Genomic DNA, 27,743 nt, shown 5'->3' with positions numbered 1-27,743 from the left:
TCAAGACATTGTGATAGTAGAGTAAAGATAGACAGAAAGATCAAAGGAACAGAATAGAAAGTTCAGAAGTAGAGAGATGTGGATAACTGACTTTCAGGTTCAAAGGCATTTAAGTGGAGAAACGATCGTCTTTTCAACAAATGATGCTGGAACAATTGAATATCCAGGTGCAAAAAAAAAAAAAAAAAAAAAATGAACTTCCATCCAAACCATGTACAGAAATGAACTCAAATTGGTTTAAAGATCTAAATGTAAAACATAAAACTAAAAAACATAAAACTATAAAACTTCTAGAACAAAACAGGTGAAAAACTTTATGACCTTGAGTTAGGCAAGATTTCTTAGATACAACACCAAAAGCATAATCCATAAAAGAAAAAAGTAGATAAATTAGACACCATCAAAATTAAGAATTTCTGCCCTGCAAAAGACACCCCTGAGAGAATGAAAAGATGAGTCATAGAATGGGAGAAAATACTTAGCAATTTACATATTGGATAAAGGACTAATTTCCAGAATATATAAAGAACTCTCAAAATTCCAGAAAAATATAGATAAAAGATTCAAAGAGATACAAATGCAAAATAAGCATATGAAAAGATGTTTGACATGATTAATCATTAGGGATGCTACAGTGAGATACAACTACACACCTATTAAACTATCTAAAATTAAAAATACTGAGCATAGCAAGTGTTGGCCGCAACGTGAAGAAAATGCAACTCTCAAACACTGCTGGTAGAGATGTAAAACGATCAAACCACTATGAAAAATAGGTATTTTTTGAAAACTTAAACATACACTTACCAATGATCCAGCCATTCTACTTGCAGGTATTTACCCAAGAGAAATGGAAGCATACATCCATACAAAGACTTGTACACAAATATTCATAGCAACTTTATCTGTAGTAGACAAAGACTGAAACAACTCAAATGCCCATCAATGGTGAATAGATCAATTGTGGTACATCCATATAATGGAATACTATTCAGCAATAAAGAGAAATGAATTACTGATATATACAACAATATGGATGAAGATTAAAATAATTATGCTGAGTTAGAGGCCAGTTAGAAAAAAGTATACCCTGTATGATTCCATTTACATAAAATTCTAGAAAATGCAAACAGAAAGCAGATCAATGGTTGCTTGGCGATTGGGAAGGGCAAGGAACGATGGGAAGGAAGAATTACAAAGAGACATTAAGAAACTTTCTGAGGTGATGGACATTTTGATTTTGATGATGTCTTCATGGTGTGTATGTATGTGTGTGTGTGTGAACACAGATTATTGTATGTCAATTATACCACAAAAAGCTGTTAAAAGAAATGATATTATATGAGAGAGACAACTGGGGAAATTTGAATAGCAACTCTTTTTTTTTTTTTTTTTTTTTTTTTTGTGCTTGAATTTTCATAACAGTGTTATTTTTATTAGCCAAAAACTGGAAGCAAGTATAATGTCCCTCAATCTGTGAATGGTTAAACTGTGGTATATCAGTAACCAAGGAGGACCCTATGGGGCCTTCCTGGGACAGACACCAACCCCCACCGTGCCCTCCACCTGTCTCTTGTCTGTAGAAAAACTTTAGCCTCCTAGGCCTTCCCCAAGTTCCAAAGAATATATTTAATCAGAGGAGTGAGAAAATGCAGAAACAAAGGAAAACAATCAAGAAAGACAAAATAATAAGAGTTTAGGCATTAAACAAAGTCAAGGACCTCTAATTCCTCCTCACAAGCTATAGATAATATCCTGAGCAATGATCAGGATATTATCTATTTTGCAGATACTGAAATCCCCATCAGGTGGAAGAAGTTAACTGTATGCTGCCCACAAGCATGTAGACCCCAGACGCATTGGAACCAGAAGGTTGATGATGTTGACTCCCTAAATATCACCCTGTTATCTCACCACCAGCCAATCGGAAGACTGTTCACCAGCTGATCACACAGCCTGCAACTGTCTCCTTCACTCTGTCTTTAAAAACCTTTCCCTGAAAACCATTGAGGAGTTCTGGCCTTTGGAGCACCAACTGCCTGGACTCCTTGCTTGGTACCCTGAAATAAACACACTTTCCTTTACCACAACTCCCTGTCAGTAGATAGGCTTTGTTGTGCACAGGAGAGCGAATGCAAATTTGGTCCTATAAAATATCCACAGCTTGTAATACTCTTCAGACATTAAAAGGAGTTGAAATTTTTTAATTTTAATTTCTATTTTAAGTTGGAGTATAGTTGATTAACAATGTTGTGTTAGTGTTAGTGTCAGGTGTACAGCAAAGTGATTCAGTTATACATATACATGTATCTATTCTTTTTCAAATTCTTTTCCCATTAGGTTATTGCAGAATATTGAGCAGAGTTCCCTGTGCTATACAGTAGGTCCTTGTACTACTATATTTTAAATATAGTAGTGTGTATATGTTAATCCCAAACTCCCACTTTATCCCTCCCCCACCCCACCTTTTCCCTTTGGTAACCATAACTTTGTTTTCTAAGTCTGTGAGTCTGTTTCTGTTTTGTTTTCACTGCTGCGGAACAGACTAAAGAAAAAAGAATGAAAAGAAATGAAGACAGCCTAAGAGACCTCTGGGACAACATTAAACGCAACAACATTCGCATTATAGGGGTCCCAGAAGGAGAAGAGAGAGAGAAAGGACCAGAGAAAATATTTGAAGAGATTATAGTCGAAAACTTCCCTAACATGAGAAAGGAAATAGCCACCCAAGTCCAGGAAGCGCAGAGAGTCCCATACAGAATAAACCCAAGGAGAAACACGCCGAGACACATAGTAATCAAAGTGGCAAAAATTAAAGACAAAGAAAAATTATTGAAAGCAGCAAGGGAAAAACGACAAATAACATACAAGGGAACTCCCATAAGGTTAACAGCTGATTTCTCAGCAGAAACTCTGCAAGCCAGAAGGGAGTGGCATGATATACTTAATGTGATGAAAGGGAAGAACCTACAACCAAGATTACTCTACCCGGCAAGGATCACATTTAGATTTGATGGAGAAATCAAAAGCTTTACAGACAAGCAAAAGCTAAGAGAATTCAGCACCACCAAACCAGCTCTACAACAAATGCTAAAGGAACTTCTCTAAGTGGGAAACACAAGAGAAGAAAAGTACCTACAAAAACAAACCCAAAACAATTAAGAAAATGGTCATAGGAACATACATATCGATAATTACCTTAAACGTGAATGGACTAAACGCCCCAACCAAAAGACATAGACTGGCTGAATGGATACAAAAACAAGACCCATATATATGCTGTCTACAAGAGACCCACTTTAGACCTAGGGACACATACAGACTGAAAGTGAGGGGATGGAAAAAGATATTCCATGCAAATGGAAATCAAAAGAAAGCTGGAGTAGCTATACTCATATCAGATAAAATAGACTTTAAAATAAAGAATGTTACAAGAGACAAGGAAGGACACTACATAATGATCCAGGGATCAATCCAAGAAGAAGATATAACAATTATAAATATATATGCACCCAACATAGGAGCACCTCAATACATAAGGCAACTGCTAACAGCTATAAAAGAGGAAATCGACAGTAACACAGTAATAGTGGGGGACTTTAACACTTCACTTACACCAATGGACAGATCATCCAAAATGAAAATAAATAAGGAAACAGAAGCTTTAAATGACACAATAGACCAGATAGATTTAATTGATATATATAGGACATTCCATCCAAAAACAGCAGATTACACGTTCTTCTCAAGTGCGCACGGAACATTCTCCAGGATAGATCACATCTTGGGTCACAAATCAAGCCTCAGTAAATTTAAGAAAATTGAAATCATACCAAGCATCTTTTCTGACCACAACGCTATGAGATTAGAAATGAATTACAGGGAAAAAAACGTAAAAAAGACAAACACATGGAGGCTAAACAATACGTTACTAAATAACCAAGAGATCACTGAAGAAATCAAAGAGGAAATAAAAAAATACCTAGAGACAAATGACAATGAAAACACGACGACCCAAAACCTATGGGATGCAGCAAAAGCGGTTCTAAGAGGGAAGTTTATAGCTATACAAGCCTACCTAAAGAAACAAGAAAAATCTCAAGTAAACAATCTAACCTTACACCTAAAGAAACTAGAGAAAGAAGAACAAACAAAACCCAAAGTTAGCAGAAGGAAAGAAATCATAAAGATCAGAGCAGAAATAAATGAAATAGAAACAAAGAAAACAATAGCAAAGATCCATAAAACTAAAAGTTGGTTCTTTGAGAAGATAAACAAAATTGATAAGCCATTAGCCAGACTCAGCAACTCTTTATTAGGTAATATTATTGTGTAGGAATTTAATTTCTTCAATACTGTGTGTTAACAGTATTGTAGTTACATAGGGAAATAATTTTTAATATCCAGAGAGGAGGGCATCTAGCTGACAAGAGAGGGATCGCAATTGCGGCAGATGCTGTGGAAGGCTGAGGAAGATGAGGCTAGAGCAGTGACCAACAGATGTGACGGCGTGGTGAAGACAGTCATTTGTCAGCTGACCTGACAAAGACGGTTGGAACAGACTGCTAAACGCAGGGCCCTTTCCGCCTACTAATCTCATGCAATCCCCTCAGCTAGCCTTGGCATAACAGAAAGTTTCTATTAGCTTGCCATATTGGAGGGGGGATGGCACAATTTAAGGTGCAGTTAGTTGTGTAATAAACTGTCACAATACGGTCCTACAGAAATAGTTTTTTAAACTGCAAGAAAATGAAACTTGACCCTTCCCTCACAACATATATGAAAGTCAACTCAAAATGGATCATAGACCTAAATGTAAGTATACAACTTCTGGAAGAAAACATAGGAGAAAACCTTTGTGATTTTGGGTCAGACAATGGGGTCTCACACAAAGATTTCTTAGATAAGACACAAAAAAGCACAAGCCATCTAAGAAAAACTGCTAAGGGACTTCCCTGGTGGGTAAGACTCCGAGTTCCCAATGCAGGGGGCCTGGGTTCGATCCCTGGTCAGGGAACTAGATCCCGCATGCATGCCGCAACTAAGAGTTCGTATGCCACAACTAAGAAGCCCATGAGCCGCAACTAAGGAGCCCATCTGCCGCAACTAAGACCCAGCACAACGAAATAAATTAAAGAAATATGAAAAAAAATTGCTAAATTAGACTTCATCAAAAATTTAAAACATCTAGTCTTCAGAGACACTTTAATACAATGAAGATAAGTCACAATCTGGGAGAAGATATTTACTAAACACATATCTAGGAGAAAGGACTTTTTCCATTGCTTTTTATATAAGCACTCTTAAAACTCAATATAAATATCCAATTAAAAAACGGATTTGAACAGACACTTCATTTAAAAAGATGTTTGCACATGAATAGACACTCAACATCATCAGCTATTACAGAAATGCAAAATGTGGCAAAAACCACGAGATGCAACTACACACCTACTAGAAAGGTTAAACGTTTTTAGAAAACAAATATAAGGATCAGTTGAAGATGTGGAGCAACTGCAACTCTCATAGACTGCTAGTGGGAAAGCAAAATGACACAGGCACTTTAGAAAACAGTTTAGCAGTTTCTTAAAAAGTTAAATAGGCACTTAGCATATGATGAAGCAATCCCACCCTTAGGTATTTCACCCCAAAGAAATGAAAACATATGCTCGCACAAAACATATGTTCACATACACATGTGCGTGTTTTCAGAGGCTTTGTTCATAATAGCCAAAAAACTAGGAACAACTCAAATGTTCATCAAATGATGAATGCGTAAACAAACTGTGTATCCACACAACTAGAATACTACTCAGCAATAAAAAGGAATGAACTACTGACAGGTACAACAAAACAGATGAATCTCCGAAGAGACTGGCTAAGTGAAAGAAGCCAAAAACAAAAGGCTACATACCACATGATTTCATTTATAAGATATTCTGGAAAAGGCAACATTATACGGACAAAAATCAGATTGGTGGCTGCCAGGGGCTGGTAGCGGGAGGAGGATGGATTGACTACAAAGGGACATGAGGGGTCTTTTGGGAGTGCAGAAGTTTTCTTTACCTCAAATGTGGTGGTGGCTACAGAACTATACGTTTGTCAAAACACATCACACTGTATATTTAAAAATAGTGAATTTTGTTAAGTGAAAATTATACATAAATAAACCTGACTTAAGAAAATAATACAACAAACCTAAAAAAACAATTGAGTGAAAACAAATGTAAGAAAAATCAACTTACAGTTTTTCCAATTCAAGGGTCATCATGAGGATGCTTTCAATTGTTGTAAGTGCCACTTGTGTTGTTCCCATGTCTCTGAAGGAGAAGCCCAAACATGCATGATATAAAACCCAAAGACAAAAATTCTAAACTTAAAAAGATACTTAACATGTGATTACTTCAATTCTGGCTTCTTACTTGCCATACATGATAATTCCAAAGAGCTCTTATTGAAGAAATTTAAATTTGCATCATCAAATTAATGGCCTTGGTGCTGAACGGTACAATCATTTTTTATTATTCTAACTTCTCATTTTCAATTGCATCTACCTCTTTTGATCACTCTCTTTAAAAAAAAATAATGTACCCCTTATTCCTTTTTGCTTTCTGGGATAAATAATATTCCTACATGCATCTACATGTTCCATATCTATATGTGTTCTTCAACACTGTTCTCATTCTCTGCTGGCTGTCTTACCCGTGTATATTCTTTCTTAATCGTTTTCTTTGTCAATAACTTTTATTTTCAATAACCCAGTTAAAATCTAAATTATGACTTTTTAGCCAAAGTACTCAATCTTTGACGAAAGTAAAAAAGAGCAGAAATCATCTCATGAGCCATGAAACTGTTGCAATACTTACAAATATTTTAATGCTGGCAATTTAAAAAGATAAGAATCTTCAACTGTTGTCAAAGGATTATGATTGAGAATTCTGAAAAATGGAATGGAATTTAAATTATCTGCATTTTCGATTATTTCCATGAAAGCTTATATTCATTTTTTTTGGTACGGAACGTGAAGGTTTAAAACAAAAATCATTTTCTGTCTTTACCCATAAATCACCCTTAGCATCTGTAAAACACTCTTTCATTGGGAACTACCCAGGTCTCTAGATGATAAAGTGGAGAAGAGAAACAAACAAACAAACAAACAAATAGAAAAAAAAGTGGCTAGTAAAGACAAAATATGCCAAAGAACTTTTCAGGTTAAAAACCCTAGAAGTGACTATGCTGGTAGGAAGCCCTTGCTCTGTAAAAAAGTACTATTTCTAGTATCCTCCATAATTCAAGGTGTTTTTCTTTCATCTCTACAAATTTTTTAACATTTCATGGTTTAAACTACCCAGTGAAAGACAAAAATAGGGCTAATTCCTTGGTTCTGGAGCCAAAGAAGAAGAGATAAATCCAAGAGGAACTGGTGAAAGCCATACTCCCATCACATAGTCCCATGCGTATTCCTGTATCATAGCCTTTGTTACTGTGTATGTAATCACCTGTTTACTTGTCAGTCTCCTAGATTGCCAGCAACTTGAGAGCAGGGACCACACTTTATTGTCATTATTATTCCTGTGCCTGACATAGTGCCTAATATTTACTAGGTAGTTAATAAATGTTTGCTGAATAAATAAATAACATTTTGTTTATATATCAATAAAATAAACAAATTAATTGTGGGGAACAAAATTTTATTCCAAAATGCTGGAATAGATTTTCTTCTTAGTTCTTTCTTTCTTTTTCCTTAGTTCCTTAAAACAAATAAGGGGGGAAAAAAAAACCCAAAAGAAACAGGAAGAAAGAAAAGAATATCTGACTTCAGGTTAACTCTACTCAAGAATTATTAACGTATTTTTGCGAATATTGTAAAATAATTATCAAAACTAATATCTTTTGGGTTGCCACGCATCTGTGATCAGCATTTAACATTTAATCCTCACAGTAACCTTATGTGATAGATATATTACCCCATTGTACAAATGAGGAAACTGAGGCACAGAGAAGTTATATAACTTGTCCTAAGTCATCAAGCTAGTAAGAAGCAGAGCTGGAATTTGAACTCAGTTCTGACTCTAAAGCCTGTGTTTAACCTGAATGAAAAAAAAAGTGGGGGGCGGGGGCGGGTTTAAAACATCTGTTACTTTAACCTTAATTTTGAGAGCACTAAATATAGAAATACCTTTTCAAACTTCATCTACACATCTGGGAAAGCCTCTATGAGAATTATATTTTCTCTTTTTATTTATTTATTTATTTATTTATTTCTCTTTTTATTTATTTTTTCCTTAATCATCTCCCATGATAAATATTTAATTAGCCTATGGTCATTGAGACTTTAGAGATTTTAAAAGATATTGCAGGAAAATCAGTAAAAATGATGGAGGAAGGACATCTGACAATTCATCCCTCCACAGAAGCAACAATAACAAGAACAAGAACAACAACAACAACAAAACTGGCAAAAATGGTCAGAATCAACTTTTTCGGAACTCTGGACATTTAACCAACAGGCTTGCAGCAAATTGGGGAGCAATTTATTCAAGGAAAACAAATTAATTTCTGTAAGAACAATGAGATCTGTGTTGCTTGAACTTGTCCTTGACCTTTGCTCTCCATGCCAGTGGTAGCCTTGAAAAACAGCCCACATCCCTGGTACCAGGAGGAGCAGCATGGACTGGGAGGTCCTTCAAAGCCTCATTCCCAAAGAACTGTCATTGTTTTACATGTCTGGTGGTCCCCTGGAAGACCTCACTTGAAAGGCTTGCCTTTGACCTGACTGAGAGCTGTCTAGTGAGAAAAGCCTCTCCTCAGGTGGCATTTTTGGAAAACATTTTCGAGCAAATATTTTAACATGGCGGTTGCATGAGGCAATGGATAACAGTTCGGGGCAAAAAACAGCCCAACCGAAAAGCTTAAAAAGAAAAGCTGAGGAATGAGATGTCCACAGAGACTTTGAAATGTTCCAATGTATTCCTGGGAAACTGGAAGACCACAAGACATATTCCTGGGAATCTAGGAAAATAACTGTTAGCATTAATAAATGAGTTCAGCAAGGTTGTAGGATACAAGATCAATATTATTTCTACACACCAGCAATGAGTAATCCAAAAATGAAATCACGAAAACAATTCCATGTGTAACAGCATCAAAACAAATAAAATACTTAGGGAAAAATTTAACCAAGTAAGTGCAAGATTCACACTGAAAAGTACAAAACTGTGGAAAGAAATTGAAGAAGATCTAAATAAATAGAAAGACATGCTGGATTCATGGACTGGAAGATGATCTTATTAAAATTTCACTACTTCCCAAATCGACCTATGGTTCCATTGCAATTCCTATCAAAATCCCAGCTGACTTCTTTCCAGAAATTGCCAAGCTAATTCTAAAATTCATATGGCAATTCAAGGAAACAGAATAACCAAAACAATGTTGGTAAAGAACAAAGTGGGAGGACTCACACATCCTGGTTTCAAAACTCAGTTCAAAGCGACTGCAATCACAGTGTGCTACTGGAATAAGAACAGACATGTAAATCAATGGAACAGAATTGATAGTATAGAAATAAACCCTCATATTTATGGTCTATTGATTTTCAATAAGGGTGCCAAAACAATTCAATGTGGAAAGAACAGTCTTTCCAAATGATACTGGGACAACTGTACATCCACACACAAAATAATGAAGCTGGACTCCTACACTTCATACCATGTATGAAAATTAACTCCAAATGGATCAAATATCCAAATGTAAGAGCTAAGGCTGTAAAACTCTTAGAAGAAAACACAGGAGTAAATCTTTATGACCTTGCATTAGACAACAGTTTCTTAGATATGATACCAGAAGCACAAACAACCAAAGGAAAAACAGATGAATTGGATTTTATAAAAATGAAAAAGTTTGTGCTTCAAAGGACACTATCAAGAAAGTGAAAAAACATATAGAATGGGAGAAAATACTACAGGTGGGAAGAATAAGATGCAGTTGGGAGAAGAAAAGTATAGTAGTTGCTAGGTGTGACAATCTCAAAGTTTTGAACTCTTACAAATAAAACAGCCACCCTAAATCACCCCAAAGGACAGACCCAAGTTAGTTTTGTTTTTAGCGTTTGTGCCTTTCTAAATCTGAGAAGCTGCCAGGATTCTAGTACACAGCAAAAAGTGACGACAACACCCTGAAGTGTGTAAGCTTTTGTGTGTACATAGCTATCGAAAGGAGACCAATGCTAGTTGACTGGGGGAGCATTAGAGCGGCTCTGTGACCGCAGCTCAATTTGCCTTCATAGTGTGGCCACACCTACCTCATTGATATTCTCAACAATGGGGTAAATAATTCAATAGGGATAAGGCTTTGATTTCCCTCTTATTCTCTCTTAGTGCTTATGTTCTTGGTACAATATTGATGTACCACAGACAAGCCAGCATGTGAATGTCCTCTGTCTGGTTAAGTTATATAGCCTTTCTACACTGTAGAGTCCTTCAGTTTCTAAAATCATGGAGCTTGTACTGTTAGGACCAGTGAAGTGACTAAAAGAATTTTTTAAAATAAGCCATCAGTCTGGACCTGCATAGGTGAATGAAGGAGAAACACTTTAAAGTCAGAAAAAAAAGTAGACTTAACATTTAGGATTATCAACCACTGCTGGTTTTCCATAATATATTTCATTCCTGATTTTATCTGAAAGAGATACGATTACTACCACCATTCAAAAAGTGGTACTTTATTAATTAATAAGCTCTTAGCTCATCTTTGAGGTCGATTTCGGATTTCAAATAGACTACCACACTGCTAACTACTTCACCTGATGTTTGTCAATAACATAGAGGCTTCATTCAAGAAACCTACTGACTTATAATTACCTGAAACCCGGTGATGAATCAAGGTTTTGTGGGGCCTGAACCTCATCTACTTTGGGAAATCCTGTCTAATAAAAACATGCACAGTTATGAATACAAAAATCGCTAGGACCCCTCTCAAGACCTTGGAAGGGACCTATGCAAGTGAGGAGCCCTGAAGCCTAAGCTTCATTGAATTCATGATAAATCCACCTCAGCTGGGGCCCTTTGCCAAACTTATTTAATGCAGGCAACTTATAAACACCCCAGTAATATGTCATCATAGGTAGTAAAATGACTTAACTCGAGGGCGGCATCTTCCCTTGGTGGCTTGCCTTTGGAAAGAGATGCAATAAAGTCTGTATCTCACCATGGCAAATGTTTCCTGAAGCAAATTAGCTTTGTCTATTAGAAAGACTTAGCCCAAAACAAAGACTTAGTATACTGTGACAATCTTTTGAAAGTAACTGTGAATGAGTTTTAGGAGTACAGTACTAATTTATTTCCAACACCAGATAGTTTTGATTCTTTCACTACCTTTTTCTGTCATTTAAGAGGAACACAAATTCAAAAGGAACAAGTTGGTGCCTCTTCCATTACAAATCTTTTCTAACCGACCACCCATTGTCTACTTCATCACCCCCCTCCTCACCTTGTTACCCTGCTGCACAGATGCTAGAATGGCTCTCATATATGTTTTCCCATCAACATCCATCTTTCTCCTTCCAGGATGAAAGCTTCTTGGGGACAAAGTCCCTGCCCTATGCGTCTTTGTATCCCCAGCACTTAGTACAGTGCTGACACACAGTGGGCATGGCACTCAGTGAATGTTTTTGAATGAGTTCATTAATTTTTAAACTGTGATTTATTTATTTATTTCCGCAAGGTATTTTCCTGTGTTGCCTACATAACTATAGTGAAACTCTGATTCTTATAAGGAACTCTTGGTGTTATAGGATGTTTAGGAAACGAGGTGAGTTTAAGACGTTGTATTGACGCTACTAAAACCTCCTGGTGAAGGGACCTCATGAGCCTGCTCTCCGGTGTGCTGGCAAAAGAAAAACTGACCCTCGGTGCTCTCTCCCCAAGGTAGGCATCAGCACACTAACAAGGAAAAGGAAGGAGGCCGCTAAAGATAGGCATCTGCAGGAATTGCTAATCCAGCTCCAGACACAGCCTCAGCACCTTCATTAACCCAAAATGAACTGTGTGAAACTGGATTTCTGAACCACAAGACAGGTAAGAGAGTCTTTTCCAAAGCCAGGTGTAGAAGAGCTCTTTACCTTGAGTCTAAAATCGCCTTCGGGCCACTGAACGTACCCACTCTCATTTCCTTGTGCCACGAGAAATCACAGAATTTTTGAGCTGAAAGGGTGTAAAACCCACACTCCTTACTGAAGAGTAGTCAGCAAAGAAAGTATATTGAATTAGGCTACAGCAATGTATTTTCTTTGTATTTCTCACACTACAGCTGAACACAAACAACGTCTTTTTCCACACCTCAAAGCTTCCTATTGGCCACAGATAATTCGCTTCAGAGATATATGCTGTTTGAAAAATAATGTTCTGGGTGGCTGGGGAGAGCCCTGTGGTGGGCGTTCAGGAATTCTTTCTGCTTTACCATTTAAAAGAGCTGATAATGGTTGGGGAAGCACCCACACCTTTTGCTCGCTGACGAATTCGGTGCTAAACTTAGCTCTTTGCAGCTCTGTGTTGCATACATTTTAAGCAGTTAGGAACTTTGCACATGAGCAGGAATCAAAGTGAAATTCAAAAGTGGAACTTCATGGACCATTCGCATATCGGAGAGACATCAGTGGGATTCCATGACAATGCTAATTTGAGTGTTTTTGCTTGGTGCCTTTTATCGCCCGTGCCGAAGATCAGTACTATGGAAAGCAGAGCGTTTCATATATATGAGTTAAACAAGTCTCTTGGCCTCTTTGTGCCTTAGTTTCCTCATTTGAAAAAAAAAAAAAAAAAATGGCTCTCAAGACATACTTTCCAGAATTCATACTGGGCTTACACCCAGCTAACCAATAACTGCATGATGCTTTTACACACAGTTTTTTACACGTATTCATCTTCGATTTCACTTACAACTTGTGTAAAAACTGCATTCCATGCCAGGCCTGAAACGTTCCAAAGCTCAGTTCTGTGAGTAAATTGCAACTAAGATTTCTACAAAAAAAGACACAAGCAAAAGAAGAAGAAAAATATATATTCTTTCAGAACATTTATCCTTTGGCAATAATTCTAATTTATATATGATGAAACATAACAACACTACTCCCTCCATACACTAAAGAAATCTCACTGTGGAAGACATTATGATTTATACTTTCATGATTATATATGTGGTGCATTAGATACAAAATAGTAAATGCTCATTAAATACTTGTGTTGAGTGATCTTTATTTCTCTAGAAAGGCAGCACTATTGACATTTTGGGCTGGATAATTCTTTGCTGTGGGAGGCTCTCCTGTACACTGTTGGATGTTTAGTAGCATCTCTGGCCTCTGTCCACTAGATGCCAGTAGCATATACAGTTCTGACGAGCAAAAATGTCTCCAGACACTACCAAATGTCACCTGTGTGCAAAATCACCCTGGTTGAGAACCACTGCTCTATAATGATTCACTCTGATCTGTGTAATAATTCTCACACTAATCTTTGCTAGAGACAAAAAGGATTTGCTACAAAATTTTAGTAGTAATTTTAATCATATTTCAAAATGAGTAACAAATTAATTTTATAAAAAATTAAGCTTTACAAAAATTCCAAATATAATGAAGTTATACTTGTAACTTACATAAACTGCACAAAAGGTAGTGGTTCAAATGTACGTCTTTCGATAGACTGTATTTTATTGCAGGATAAATCTCTAGGAAAAGTAAAAGGAAAATATTGCCTCAATTAGCTATTAGATATCTAATTAGTAGGAATAACTAGTAGACTTTAGAATGATAATAATAAATAAGAAGCTTTGGTCTAAACTCCAAACCTTAGGAATTATTACTTGAACCTTCCAGAGCCCCTAACCCTGCCTTCACCTCTCTTAAGAGTCTCACCTTCAGGATCTTCATAAATTAAATATACAACTATGGATCTTGATAGATTTTGGAGGTAATCTTTCCCAAGAGCAGAAGCATTGATTAGATTCCACCTTTCGTGGTCTCACCAAATTCTGGATTATGAGCTCAAAGTTTTTATCTCTATATATCATTATAATTTCCAATATTAAAAGGAATATTCTTATATTTACACACCTCCCAGTATAGTTCTGTTTTTCTAGGTCAATTCATTACCAGAAGAAATAAAAGATACCCTTTCACACAACTTGAAAGGAAGTTACTTCTCTCATTAATATGTAACTTTAATTCAGTATTACACTTTCTATCATATTGACTTTTATTCGAAAATACCTACTCTTGACTATAGCTGACTATCTTATTTCCATTGATTCCAGCTTAGTCTCTCATTTCACCTGGATGGGTATAACTGTCTTCTGACTGGTGTTTCCATCTCTACCCTCTCCCTTTCTAAGCCATCCTCCACGCGATCACCAGATTAACTCTCCGGAAGTGGTTCTCAAATACCAGCATCACTTGTGAACTTATTGAAGATACAAATACTCAGCCCTACTCTGGACCTCTTGAATCAGTAACTATGGGGGTGGAGCCTGTGTTTTCACAAGCCCTCCAAGTGGTTGGTTCTGTTGCAGGCTAAAGCTTGTCCTAAAGCACTGCTGTGGTAACATGGTAGCTTGACATGTTATCCTTGGCTTGGCCTCCAAAGCCCTAGATGATCTGGCTCTAATCTCCTGCTCTTCCCACTTGTACTCTACAGGTACTCAGAGTATTTTTCCTGTGTTTTGCCTTTCTCCCACTTTCCTTTTGCAAGCTTATTCTTCCCAAGTTGTCTGTCATTGATACCCAATGGCCCTTCGAGGTCCCGTTTAAACAGCATTGCTCTAGTAACATCTTCCCGGATCCAATTTGAAGTCTTTTTTCCCTCTTTTGTGCTCCAATACCAACTTATAGCTCTCATTGCCCATATTCATTTCTTTCTTTAAATATAGCTATTTTTGCAACCCATGTCCTCTGAGCATAAACTCCTTCAAAGTATGGACTAGATCCTGCTTATGTGCATCGTCTATCATGTTTAAAGCCTACGTGCGGACATAAAGCAAACTCAAATATTTATAAAATCAACAAATAGCTGGGGAGTGGATAGAAGGAGGAAATGACTGTTTTAAAAGAAATGTAGTTTTATTACTTCATGGTGCCTCCACAACCATGTCATTATGGTTTGAGCTTATATGTTTATTTTCCCTGTGAGATCATGAGTTGCTAAAAGGAGTCCTGCCTTACCCATCTTCGTGTTTACAACACTAGGCATAGTGCTGATTAGCATATTCTTTTTTCGCTTTTTTATTGATTGGCTTTTTTTTTTTTTTTTAAGAATGAGAGTACTTACGCTAACCTGAAATAATCAGATTATAAAGTATTACATAGTAGAAGTAATGAAGGGCCTATTCCACTGTGCAGTTATCTTATTTGTTTTTCTCCAAACTGTGTAAGGTTTGGAGCCCAGATGGCAGAGAAGAGACTAATATAAAGGTGATTGCCCCTTAAGGCTTGGAAGGTTTGATAATTAAAAGAACTATTTTTAGGGTCATGTGAGGCTCTTTATACCCACTTCCCTTAAGCCTTTTATATTTGCAAGAAGAATCTATTTGCTAAAGAGGATCATTAATTGGCTTAATAAGGATTAATGACATACACAGCTTTGGATGCCATGGACAAAGGACAAAAACTGAGCTTTTATAGCAAAAAACACAGTTATCTCCTTATCCCTAAATAAAGGAAATACGAGGCAAGCATTTCCTCTTTGATAAAGAAGCTGGAGAGGGAATTCCCTGGCGGTCCAGGGGTTAGGACTCGGCGCTTCCACTGCTGGGGACCTGGGTTCAATCCCTGGTCAGGGAACTAAGATCCCGCAAGTCGTGTGGCGTGGCCCAAAAAACAAAACAAACAAGCAAACAAAAAACAGAAAAAAAAAGGCTGGAGAGATTTTTGTTAGGGGCATTTCTGATATGCTTATTTAGTGTAAACATTTCTAAATATACCACTTAACCATCATCTTAAACATTCTTAATATTGGTATCACAATTCCTGCATCGAAATCCTTAACAACAGTTTGTTCTTTTGGTAACTTAATGTGTTCTTGACAATACTGATTTTTTTTTTCAGATTTTTTTTTTTTTGTGATGTGGACCATTTTTAAAGTCTTTATTGAATTTGTTACAATATTGCTTCTTTTTTTTTATGTTTTGGTTTTTTGGCCATGAGGCATGTGGGATCTTAGCTCCCTGACCAGGGATCGAACCCGCACCCCCTGCACTGGAAGGCAAAGTCTTAACCACTAGACCACCAGGGAAGTCCCTTGACAATACTGTTTACATACTTCATCTACTTAAATAGTTAATATTTAAATGTTAATTTAATTTAGATTAAATTATCAAAGTTATGAGTTAATGGCATTCATATTAATGTAAGTGTTCTATATTTTCTTGTCCTGTAGGGGACAATTTGAGGTTAACTTTAATTCCTCTCATTTCACTAAGCCAACTTTTTCAAACCTTTTCTGTAAAGACCAGATAAGTAAATATTTTAGGCTTTGCAGGCCACATACAGTCTCTGTCACATATTTTTCTTCGTGTCTTTTTTTTCTCGTTTACAGCCCTTTAAAAAATCACTTTTAACTTATGGACTGTATAAAAACGGACTGTGGGCCAGATTTGATCCATAGGTCATAAACAAAATATAAATACAGATGGAGAGTATATGAACACTTACATAACAAGGTTCATATGGGAGTCTATAATTGCTCAGACCTCATTACCACTTTTCCTCTACAACTAAAGTGTATTTTTCTATCTATACCTTGTCTATATAATGAAAAAATTAAAAATGAATAGGAGATATATAGTGCTAGTGATGGGCTGGGACCCTACACAGACTTAAAGAATTGTAGAATTTTATTGCTAGGAGAAACTGAAGAGATTATCTAACTTGAACCCCTTAATTATTTTATAGATAATCTACTTTATAGATAAGAACTCATAAATAAATATGATTAACTTACAAATATCGGAGGGATAGCAAGCCTTCAAAGGAGTCCTTATGTAATTCAGTCAAATAATTTTCACTGAGAATTCTGAAAAATGAAAAGGTTATTTCTGGATCAAACTGCAAAATAACTACAACTATGTACTACATAGGACTAACTCCTATATGTGGAGGAAAGCTGGGTAATGGTGCCACCTAAACAACCTAATTCTTATCTAATTTAGGGATGGTGATTTCTGCTCTGTTTTCATTTGAACCTTCTTTTCACGTCCTCCTTTCTGTCCATCTCTCTCCATCACGCATGTGCACGCGTGCGCACACACACACACACACACCCCCACACACACCCACGCCCCACCCACTCTTCCCACCAAATCACATAGTTAATGCCTACTCTCTAGATCACGAAGTCTCTGTTAGAACCCAGCTCTGGGTGGCACCAACGTTGCAGAGCTGCCCTTCCCTCCTCTCTTTCCCCAAACCTTATTGGGAAGTCCCACACACAGCTGTATCAGGGCAAATGAAGCCATCTGATTTTTTCCCGCATTAAAAATTGTTTGAAAACTAAAATGGGCATAAAATATACATAACTGTTCAATAATTCAATTGAACAACTGTTCAACTGTTTAATAATTACAAAACAGACCCCCACGTAATACCATTCATGTCAGGAAAGAATCCTGCCAGCATCCCAGAAGACCCCGTGTGCCCCTTTCCAATCACAACCCTCTCTCTGACTTCCTAGAGGGAACCACTATCCTGACTTTAATAATAATTTCCTTGCTTTTTAAATGTAGTTTTGCCTTTTCTCTATCAGCCATAAACAACACAGTTTAGTCTTGCTTCTTCTTGAACTTTATATAAGTGGAATCATATTATATGTATTATTTTCCACATTGCTTCTTTCATTCAACATTATTTTGTAAAGTTATTTTATTTTTGCCTGTAGTATGTAGTGTTGCATGTCCAACTACATGAGGCTTCTGAGTATTTGAAAGTGGCTAATGTGACTGAGTTGAATTTTTAATTTAATTAATTTCAATTATTTTAAAATTAAAATTTTAAAAACTGATACTCAATGTAATTATTGGAAAATGTTTATGTTAGCAACAATTTGCATATGTGATACTACATTTTTGACTGTAAATTTTATGAAATCTCAATACCGATCAAGTATTTGTAATAAAATTTAGCAACCAAATTGTGATTTCAAAGAGTTAGTATGGGAAAAAAATATAGATTCTCTCATTAATTTTTAGATTGATTACATGTAGATATGATAACACTTTGGATAGTTTTAAATACTTAGCATGAAAAAAACATAGAATATCTTATTAATAATGTATATAATGATTACATGTTAAAATGAAAATATTTTGTAAATAAGGGTTAAGTAAAAGATATTAACATTTATTTCATCCGTTTCATTTTACTTGTGTTTTTAAGTGGCTACCAGAAAATTTAAGATTACTTATGTGGCTTGCGTTATGTTTCTGATGAAGGGTATGACTTCTAAGTATGATTATACCACACTTTATTCATTCTACTGTTGGTGTATACTGAGATTTTTCTAGTTTTGATTTATTAAAAACAATACTGCTGGGCTTCCCTGGTGGCGCAGTGGCTGGGAGTCTGCCTGCCAATGCAGGGGACGCGGGTTCGAGCCCTGGTCTGGGAGGATCCCACATGCCACGGAGCGACTGGGCCCGTGAGCCACAATTGCTGAGCCTGCGCGTCTGGAGCCTGTGCTCCGCAACAAGAGAGGCCGCAATAGTGAGAGGCCCGCGCACCGCGATGAAGAGTGGCCCCCGCTTGCCGCAACTGGAGAAAGCCCTCGCACAGAAACGAAGACCCAACTCAGCCATAAATAAATAAATAAATAAATAAATAAATAAATAAAATTTAAACAAAAACAATACTACTTTGAACATTCTTGTATTTGTATCCTGATACATATTTGCCCGAGTTTGTCTAGGATGTAATAGGGATACAAAATTGTTTCCTAAGAAGTTGTGCTATTTCAAGTTGGCAGATTGAAACATGTCAAGTCTCCACCCCTTCAACTTCCACCAAAATCCCTAAGAATGACATAACTAGAATCCCTAGAAAAGATATAACTTAAGAATCACGACCTTAGCTCAATGTGTGGGAGCAGCTCCACAAATGCTCCCCTACCAGAAACGTCCTGGAGCTACTACAGGGTGATCAGTTGGAATAGTGCGGTAGGAGCAGCCTACAGCACACATCAACCCCACATCTTTCCCCCTTGATCCAGGCAGCAAAAGGTGTCTTCCTCTAGGCAGGAGCAATTGGTGTTAGAAAGGGGGCAAGGTCTCAGAACCCTGGAAGAAAGGTATGCACTCCCTGACTAGCCACCAGAAGGCACCTTCCACCTCTGCCTTATCCTCAGGGGAACCCATTGGGAGTAATAAGCCCCAACAGCTCATTTCACTTCTCCCCTAAAGCTGGGAAACAAACGCAGTAGAATCTCAACTACAAAGATGAATTACACTCAGGAAGGACCAAACAATGTGAGAAAGCCAACTCCATTAAGGACAGAAAGCAAAAACAAACATAAGAGCTTATAGCCAATGAATCAGAGTTAACAAAGCACAAGAGGACCTTAGGATAGCACAATTATTACCCTCAGACAGATGTAAGCAGATAGTGCATCCATTAATCAACTCAAGAATATACAAATGAAAAGTGTTGGCAATAATAAAAAATCTCAGTACATGAGAAGCAGAAATGACAGTTAAAAAATAAATTAGGAAACTGAGAGATCCAGCCAATGACTTCTCCAGAATGCAGAATGAAGGGAGCAGGAAGGATTCACAGTCAAGCCTGACGCCTGGGTCTGCCAGAGGAATGTTAAGCCCTTTGCTTCCGCTGGTCTCACGATAAAGACTAGGAACATGCTGCGGGGAGGAGGGGGTGGTGTTTTGCACCTGTTTCTTATAGCTGATAAGCAGGAAGGCACATAGCCAGTATCCCAAGAGTGGAGTGAGGGAGTAGTAGAGAGAGTCAGTACAGAAGAAACTCTATAAGACGTCAGAGGTAGATTTCTCGTGCCTGGAAGAATCCCCTTCCTTGCAGGTGATATTAACAGTGGTACATCCTTCAGGAGCCTTGGGGATCTGAGCACAGGCTATGTTGCCTTGTGAAACTATTTCCACTGAGTTCTGCATTTAAAACCTTCTGCTTTTCACTCACAGTGTCTCTTGGTCACATATTTATATTAATTCCATCTCACAGCTTAATTCCAGCTCATAAATTAATTCTTTACTCATAGCTTATGAGAATTAAAATATTACTACCTGGAAACTCTGCAACTCAGTTATTAAGGTGGTTCATATTATACAGAATATAGTCACACACATTTTTAAAAGATCACTAAAACAAAAACACAAGAGACTTCAATTCCCACAAAGAACTCTTGGAGCCCTGAGCATGCTTCAAAGACCCTGACCTCAATTTGAAATTCACCATGTTAGAAGGAATCGCAGTGATTGTCAGAATACATGTTAGGGGGAATGGTCAACAGATGGTGCTAAGACTGATTGTTTTCTCACCTCTAAGTAGTGGTTTCACATTTCCATGGAAATGATCCAAAAAGAAAAAAACCAAATCAATATGTCCAACGACATTTATGGTAACCCTTTTCACACCTTCAAAGGTAGGAAAAAACTCTACCTCCCCATATCGCATAACCAAACTGCATGTATATACCATAAATGACATACAAACGTCACAGGAAATGATGGTATATGAAAAAAAGCTACACAAAAGTGGAACTCACATATACTGATTATAACTTTGAACGCTGACAAGGATTCAGGAAGTACAGCAAAGAGATGGGGCTGATCCTCCACTCTTTATGGCACTGTCTTCTCTGATTGGCTGATGCCCATACCAGACTGGTTAGAGTTTGAATATCATGGTAGGACAGGGGGTAACCAAACAGTATGTATTTCAAATTAATGGGGTTTCTTTCTGTGAAGTTGTTTGGATGACAGGATAGTAGAAATTTTAAAAATAACAACGGTAAATTCAGCCTAGAAGTAAAGTTTAGACTGAGAATGAGTCAGTCACCAAAAAATTACCCAAAAAGGAGCTTCAAATAAGCAATAACTCAATAACTGAAATAAAATACATTAATCTGTAGAACTCCAAATCTTCATTTTGACGGAGGAAAAAAATTTTAAACTATGGGGAATCAGAGTTAAAGCCAGATCTAAAACTTTCTCACACCATGAAAATATCAAAACCAGGCATGAAGTAACACTTAAGAAAGATCCATGTCTAACTTCTGACCAGGGTTCTGGTCTACGGCAATCTTCTGAATTTCACATTCATTCTTGATTCTGTATTATTGACAATTATCCTTCTCTCCACCTCTGTAACTTCTAGGAAATTGAGAGGGCTCAGGGTTTGTTTGTTTGATTGATTTAACTATATATGTAATGCAAACAATAGGCCTTTCTGGAACTGATTTACTCTGCTTCCCCTGCTTTCTTTCTCTCCAAAGTACTTAGCAATGCTTGAAATTATACCTATCTATTTATTATACTTATATACTTATTTTTATATACTTGTAAACCCCCTGAGAACTGGAATACTTGGGCTGTTTCATTCTTGGGCCTGTGACCCTAGCATGTAAAACAGTTCCTGGCATATAGTAGATACTCAAAAAATATTTATTGAATGAATTCAGAAAGTGACAAGTTATCAACTATCAGATACTTTTACTTAAAACAAATTATCCATTTATCGTCACTCATGAGGATAAGTACAGGAAAAGAAATGTCTTTCTTCTCCCCTACATTTGTGACTCAATCTTTTGAGACAAGAATCCTTTGAGAATTTCAGAAAAGCAATGGTTCTTTTCCCTAAAAAAACTGCACTTTCTTGAACACACGCAAAAGTGTGCATGCAATTTCGACTTGTGGATCATCCTTTTAGGGCAGAGGTCTGTGAATAGAGAGGACTGAATCCAGAGTGCCAAACTTGGATGGGAAATAAAATTACATCTCAGTTTTCACAAATCTCTAACTAAAATCAGCACTTCCTTCCATTATGAATGTAGGCAACAAACCACAGTAGATCAACAGTATAGTTAATTTGGTCCCCAATAGAAATCACAGGTCATTTCATATCACGTATATGCTGCAGATACCTCGAAATATCATTTATTCTCATCACTACCCTGGAGTTATAATATTTATTAGACCTACCACTATATCTTGTTATTTAATGTGTTAAGAGAAGCATATTTATTACTGTCTCACTAATTTTAAAAATATTCTGAAAACTATTTCAATACAGTTGGTTTCCTTTGTTTTCCTATATAGTTTGACTTATTATACATTATAAAACATTATCCCAAGAACATAAGCTTCTGTAGCTTGCCAAAGAGGTATACACGGGGGAGCAGGAGGTATAAAGAAATTCTGCTTTGGGGAAACACTGACCTCAAGTTAGGAACCTCTGCTTATAAGGTAGAAACCTCAAGCTGACTTAGAAATCTTCAAACCTTACCAGACTCATGTTATAGTGTATCGCCTCCCAAACACATGCTTTTTAAAAATTAATTTTTTAATTTCAATTTATTTTTTAAAAATATGTCATATAGGGCTTCCCTGGCGGCGCAGTGGTTGAGAATCTGCCTGCTAGTGCAGGGGACACGGGTTCGAGCCCTGGTCTGGGAAGATCCCACATGCCGCAGAGCAACTGGGCCCGTGAGCCACAACTACTGAGCCTGCGCGTCTGGAGCCTGTGCTCCGCAACAAGAGAGGCCGCGATAGTGAGAGGCCCGCGCACCGCGATGAAGAGTGGCCCCCGCTTGCCGCAACTGGAGAAAGCCCTCGCACAGAAACAAAGACCCAACACAGCCAAAAATAAATAAATTAAAATAAATTAAAAGAAAAATCACAGTTCGAGTACTTTAAAAAAAAAAAAAAGCAAAAAAAAAAAAAAAAAAAGAAAATATGTCATATATACTCACATCTCAAAATTCCAAAAATATGTAGCACACAATTCAAACTTTTTCTCTTACCTCTGTCCCTCAGTCTACCACCCCCCTCCACTCCCAGAGGAAATTAAGTTATCTATTTCTTGTGCCAAATGACTTTCATTTTTCTTACAAGTTTGGGAAATAAAATCTCCAAGTTAGATACTATCACGGGAAATATAAACTACATATACTATTTACGAAATCTGTAAATTAAAACAAATTGCCTGGTTCTAGCATTTTTTTCCTTACCAATAAGATATCCGACTAAGGGGGCATCTCTTTAAGGGTGGTCATAATACCTGTTTTTAGATTGAATGTTATGTCTTTTATTATTAATTCAGAAGTCATTTATGACTTGTCTATTCAAATTGAACTAAGGATATGACCACAGACTGTCATGAAAAATTACTTTGAATGTTTTTTTCCAAAATCACTTATGGATCTAAACTGACTTTTTCTACAAATCAATAAAAAAAATAGTAACAGAAAAATGGGCAAAGGACAGACATTTCAGAGATGAAATACAAATGTTCAGTAAACATATAAAGATATTTAAGTTCACAAGTAATACGAAAAATTCAAATTCAGATGGGACCCCTTTTATTCACCCGTCAGATTAGCAAAAAAAAAAAAAAAAAAAAAAAAGGGAGACTATCCAGTGTTGGTAGGGTGTGGGGAAATGAATGTCATCACAGCAGGATGACTGGAGTATAAGCTGGCACAACTTTTTCGAAGGCAATTAAAATTTTATATCTAAATAGCCTTCACCCCAACAATCCCATTTCTAGATAACTATTCTATAGAAATAAATGACCAGGCTCACAAAAATGCATGTACAAGGATATTCATTGCAGCAATGCAAGTAACAAGACAACTGGACATAATCGAAACATCCTTCAATAGGGGCATTATTAAACTGTGATACATTCATACTATGGAATACTATGCAGGAGTTTAAATGAATGGGGTAACCCTCTATGTACTGGGAAGGAAAGAAATCTAAGACATATCATGAAATGAAGGAATCAAGTTGCAGGATGTTACTTACGTAAAAAAAGGTAAGAAAAACACACAAACCTATTTTGCTATCTGTAAGTATGTATGTACTCAAACGTATGGAAAAGAGTCTGCAAGGATTAATACTAAACTCAAAGTAGTGGGTGGGGGATTAGGGCACAAGGAGGGTTTTCACTATACCTGTTATTTCATTGTTATCTATTGAGAATATAATCATGTATTACTTGTATAATGGAAAGTAAGTTTAAATTGTCTCTTACTGATTTTAAAGAGGTCCTGCCAAATTTAATTTTTAAAATAAACACAGAATTTCAATCATCAGGTTGCTTTGGGATATGGAAGGGGAAATACCTTTTCTCACAGGTATTGACCTCAAAATTCTGGACCAAGAAGGATCTTACAATGCAGTTAACTTTTTGTATTCATATTTGGGGAGAGTATACTCACAGCTTCTCAGTCCAGCGGTATGCCTTCCGTATACTTTCATCAATGTAAGAAATAGAGTTTCCTTGGAAATTTCTGTGAAGAAACACAGTTCATATCCTTGAATAGGTAGGAAAAGAATGTAGAGAATAAGGAAAAGAATCATGGCCACCGTGTGGGGAATATTCAAATGCAGAAAAGACCAGCTTTCTAATTCCCACAGCTTATCAGCTTCCCGGTGTGCACAATTAATAAAAACATACTGTGAGGCCACTGGCACAAACAATGAGGCATCTCCTCAGAACCTGAACTTCCTATCTGTCCAATTTCTTGGATACATAATGCCAATTACTTTTTTTCCAAAATCACTTATGTGTCTAAAATGACTCCTACAAATCAATGAGAAAAATGGCAAACATTTATCAATATCAGCAAATGAATATAAAGAAATCCTATGCTAGGCAACACCAAAGCTTTGGCTCACTGCCCTCAGAATCTGTCCAGGTGTTAGAAGGATATGGGCAATTAGAAATTAGAGGGACTAATACGAAAATATCTCTTAAGCATATTGCATAGGGAAAAGCACGAGTTACTGAGCAAGGAGTAAAGTTATTACCTCATTAGGGGAACAAAATGCAAAGGAAAGAGCTCGGAAGGAAGGACACACATCAAAACAGTAACAGGAGTTACCTTACTGGTGGTAGGGAAGGTGGGGTGGAATTTTCACATTTTATCCTATATACTTCTGTGACATTTCTTTTTTTAAACAGTGAGAATGTATCCATGAATTAGACATGTTTAAGAGAAGCTGTTAAACGCCTGAGGTTCAGTTTGAACCACTAACTCAGTGGATGACTTTGAATCTTTAGCTTTAGCTTTGTCCTCTTCCCTCAGCAACAATGTAACTGTTCAGTTAATATGCACATTTTTCACGCGAGTCAGAAATAAGTCAAAACGGATACCTGTCTGCCCGTCTGCCTGAGGGACATTTCCACTCAAACAGAGCCTTCTGGTTGCTTTATGCTCACCAATAAAAGATGCCTAAGACTGAACTCATCTCCCTCAAACTGACTCTGCTTGCCAACTGCTGGATTTCCACCTGTTATACCACCATCATTCTGCCCATCAACACATGTGATTTGTCTCTTTCCTGTACTACAATCCCCCAACTCTAGTCAATTACTACATCTTGTCAGTTTTTCCTCTGTAGTACTCTCAGGATTTTCTTTCTACTTCCATCACAACCACTCTAATTTGGCCCCTTCTCACTTTACTCCTAGATTTTGCTAAAGCATTCTATTTGGACTCCCTGAATCAAGCGTTCCTCTCTAGATCGCTCTACATATGAAATCTAAAATCAGCCTCTTGTTTTAATCATTTGTCTCTCTTGCTTGAAAACTTGCATGGCTCCCCATATCTCAGAGCGTAACTTTCAAACCCCCATTGCCGATAGCCAAGGTTTTTCATAATCCTATCTTTCATTGTTGCCTAACCCAATTCTTTACAGCCAGACTAATCTATTAAATTCTGATCATCCCTGCAGTCACACCTTTGCCTAGACTGTACTGTCTATTATTTTTCTGACAAATCACAGCCAATCTTTAAGTCCCAGCTAAAGATTTAGCTTATCCATGCTGCATTCCGTGACCTCCACACCCCTGTGATTACAGGTTCTGGTGAATTACAGCACCTATCTGTATTTCTCTGAATACTTAATTATATATTACCTCCCTTTTAAGGCATATCCCCTTTCTCCCCACTTGTCACTGTCATGTTCTGGAGACAATGCCATAGACTTCTGTGGCTCCCACAGTACTTAGCCCTGGGTTGGGCACAAAATGGGTGCTACATATAGAAAGCCAGGGGACAAAGATGAGTTCTAGATAGAACTGAGGGGTTGAATAATAATAATAGCTAACACTAAAATATATGCTAGGCACTGATAGAAGACCTTTACCTATATTAACTCATCTAAATCTCCCAATGAGATTGGAGTCATGGGGAGATTTAGGAGTCATAGGAGTCATCCTGTGAGAGGATGACTACCATAATCCCCATTGTACAGATGAGGAAATTGAGTCATACAGCTAATAAATGACAGACCTGGGTTCAAACCCAGGTAGTCTGGCTCCGGAATCTCTACTCTTAACCACTTTGTTGTATTACCACCAATGAGATGGGGAGAGGGACATGTCGCTGTAAAGAGGATGGAGCAAAGAGGGGAGAAGAGTAGATGTTAAGGAATTAAAGAATGGGGTAAAAAAATGGAGAAGGAAAAAATAAGGGCAATTAAAAGTAAAAGACTGGAGGAGAGGGAAAAATAGTAAGAAGGAGAATGAAGACAAGGAATCATTGACAAACAAAAGGTGGAAACAGAAAGTCAGTCAATGTGGGCTGGGGAGATAAGGAGGACCCAGGAAGACCTGAAGAAAGGCTGCCATGTCAGGCAGGAGGCAGAGAACAAATGAGGAAAGGCGATTCTTACATGATGGTGAAGGTGCCGTTGTAGGCGTTAGGCTCTGGCTCAGGCACTCTGTGGAGCTTCTGCTTTGGGCTGAGACCAACACACGACAGTGTCTCATTTTTGCAGGTACAGAGCTCACATATGCTGATGTTTGTGGTGGCATTCTGTTCTGGCTGCTTCTTTTCTGGGGTATATTTTACACCAGGAAGACCAGTGGGTACCGAATACTGAGTCAAAGGAACTGTCTCAGATGGCCTTGGTTGCTGAGATGTGTTAACTCCCAGGTCCCCAGGTGGAACTGTGACTTGAGTCAGGTTTGGCTGTGCAAGTGTCACCTCAGGGTGTTTTGGAGGGGGAGCTGTAGTCTGCTGCAGGGCTGTAGAATGTTCAGACTCTGTAGTAGGTTCTGGAGTTGTGGTAAGCCCCTGGTCTAAAGGTTGAACTCTGACACTGGGTGATGTTGGAGGCTCAGTGTGATCCTGATCTGGTGCTGGAACTATTGGGTTCTGATATACTGGAGGCTGAGCTACAAAAACCTCCTTAGGTGGTTCTGGAGGCTGGGTTAAGGTCTCCTGCATGGTTGGAGAAGGTTCATCCTCCTTAGTGGGTTCGGGCCTTATGGTCAGTTCAAGGTCCAAAGGTTGAATTGTGACCTCAGTCAAGGTTGGATGCTGAGCCTGAACATGCTCTGGATTTGGAAATGTCACCTCGGGGTATGTTGGTTGAGTTGGGGCTCCCTGCTGAACTGGAAAAGGTTCAACATTTTCAGTGGGGGTTGGATGCTGATCTGAAACCTCTTGCTGGACTGACAAAGGTTCCAACTGCTCAGGGGACACTGTAGACTGAGCCGAGGTTTC

At 37.6% G+C, this 27,743-nt stretch overlaps 1 protein-coding gene and 1 long non-coding RNA gene across 2 annotated transcripts in view; one reads left to right on the top strand and one right to left on the bottom strand.

The window, feature by feature from the left end:
• Positions 1-27,743, bottom strand: part of LOC309651048 (leucine-rich repeat-containing protein 37A3-like) — a 57,672-nt gene that overhangs the window by 16,585 nt on the left and 13,344 nt on the right. Inside the window, 5 exon segments of the mRNA XM_082443334.1 lie at positions 6,246-6,320; positions 6,867-6,938; positions 12,936-13,016; positions 13,648-13,719; positions 16,986-17,057. Coding sequence (XP_082299460.1) covers positions 6,246-6,320; positions 6,867-6,938; positions 12,936-13,016; positions 13,648-13,719; positions 16,986-17,057 — 372 coding nt within the window.
• On the top strand, positions 10,545-16,668 carry LOC309651067. Its single transcript, XR_014257905.1, has 2 exons — positions 10,545-12,074; positions 14,383-16,668. It is a non-coding gene; the product is annotated as an uncharacterized lncRNA (long non-coding RNA).

This window comes from Balaenoptera physalus, assembly GCF_965194825.1.
Source record: "Balaenoptera physalus genome assembly, chromosome: 20".
NCBI classification, from domain to species: Eukaryota; Metazoa; Chordata; class Mammalia; order Artiodactyla; family Balaenopteridae; genus Balaenoptera; species Balaenoptera physalus.
The sequence above is the reverse complement of the archived record's forward strand: the minus strand, read 5'-3'. Positions and strand labels throughout refer to the sequence as shown.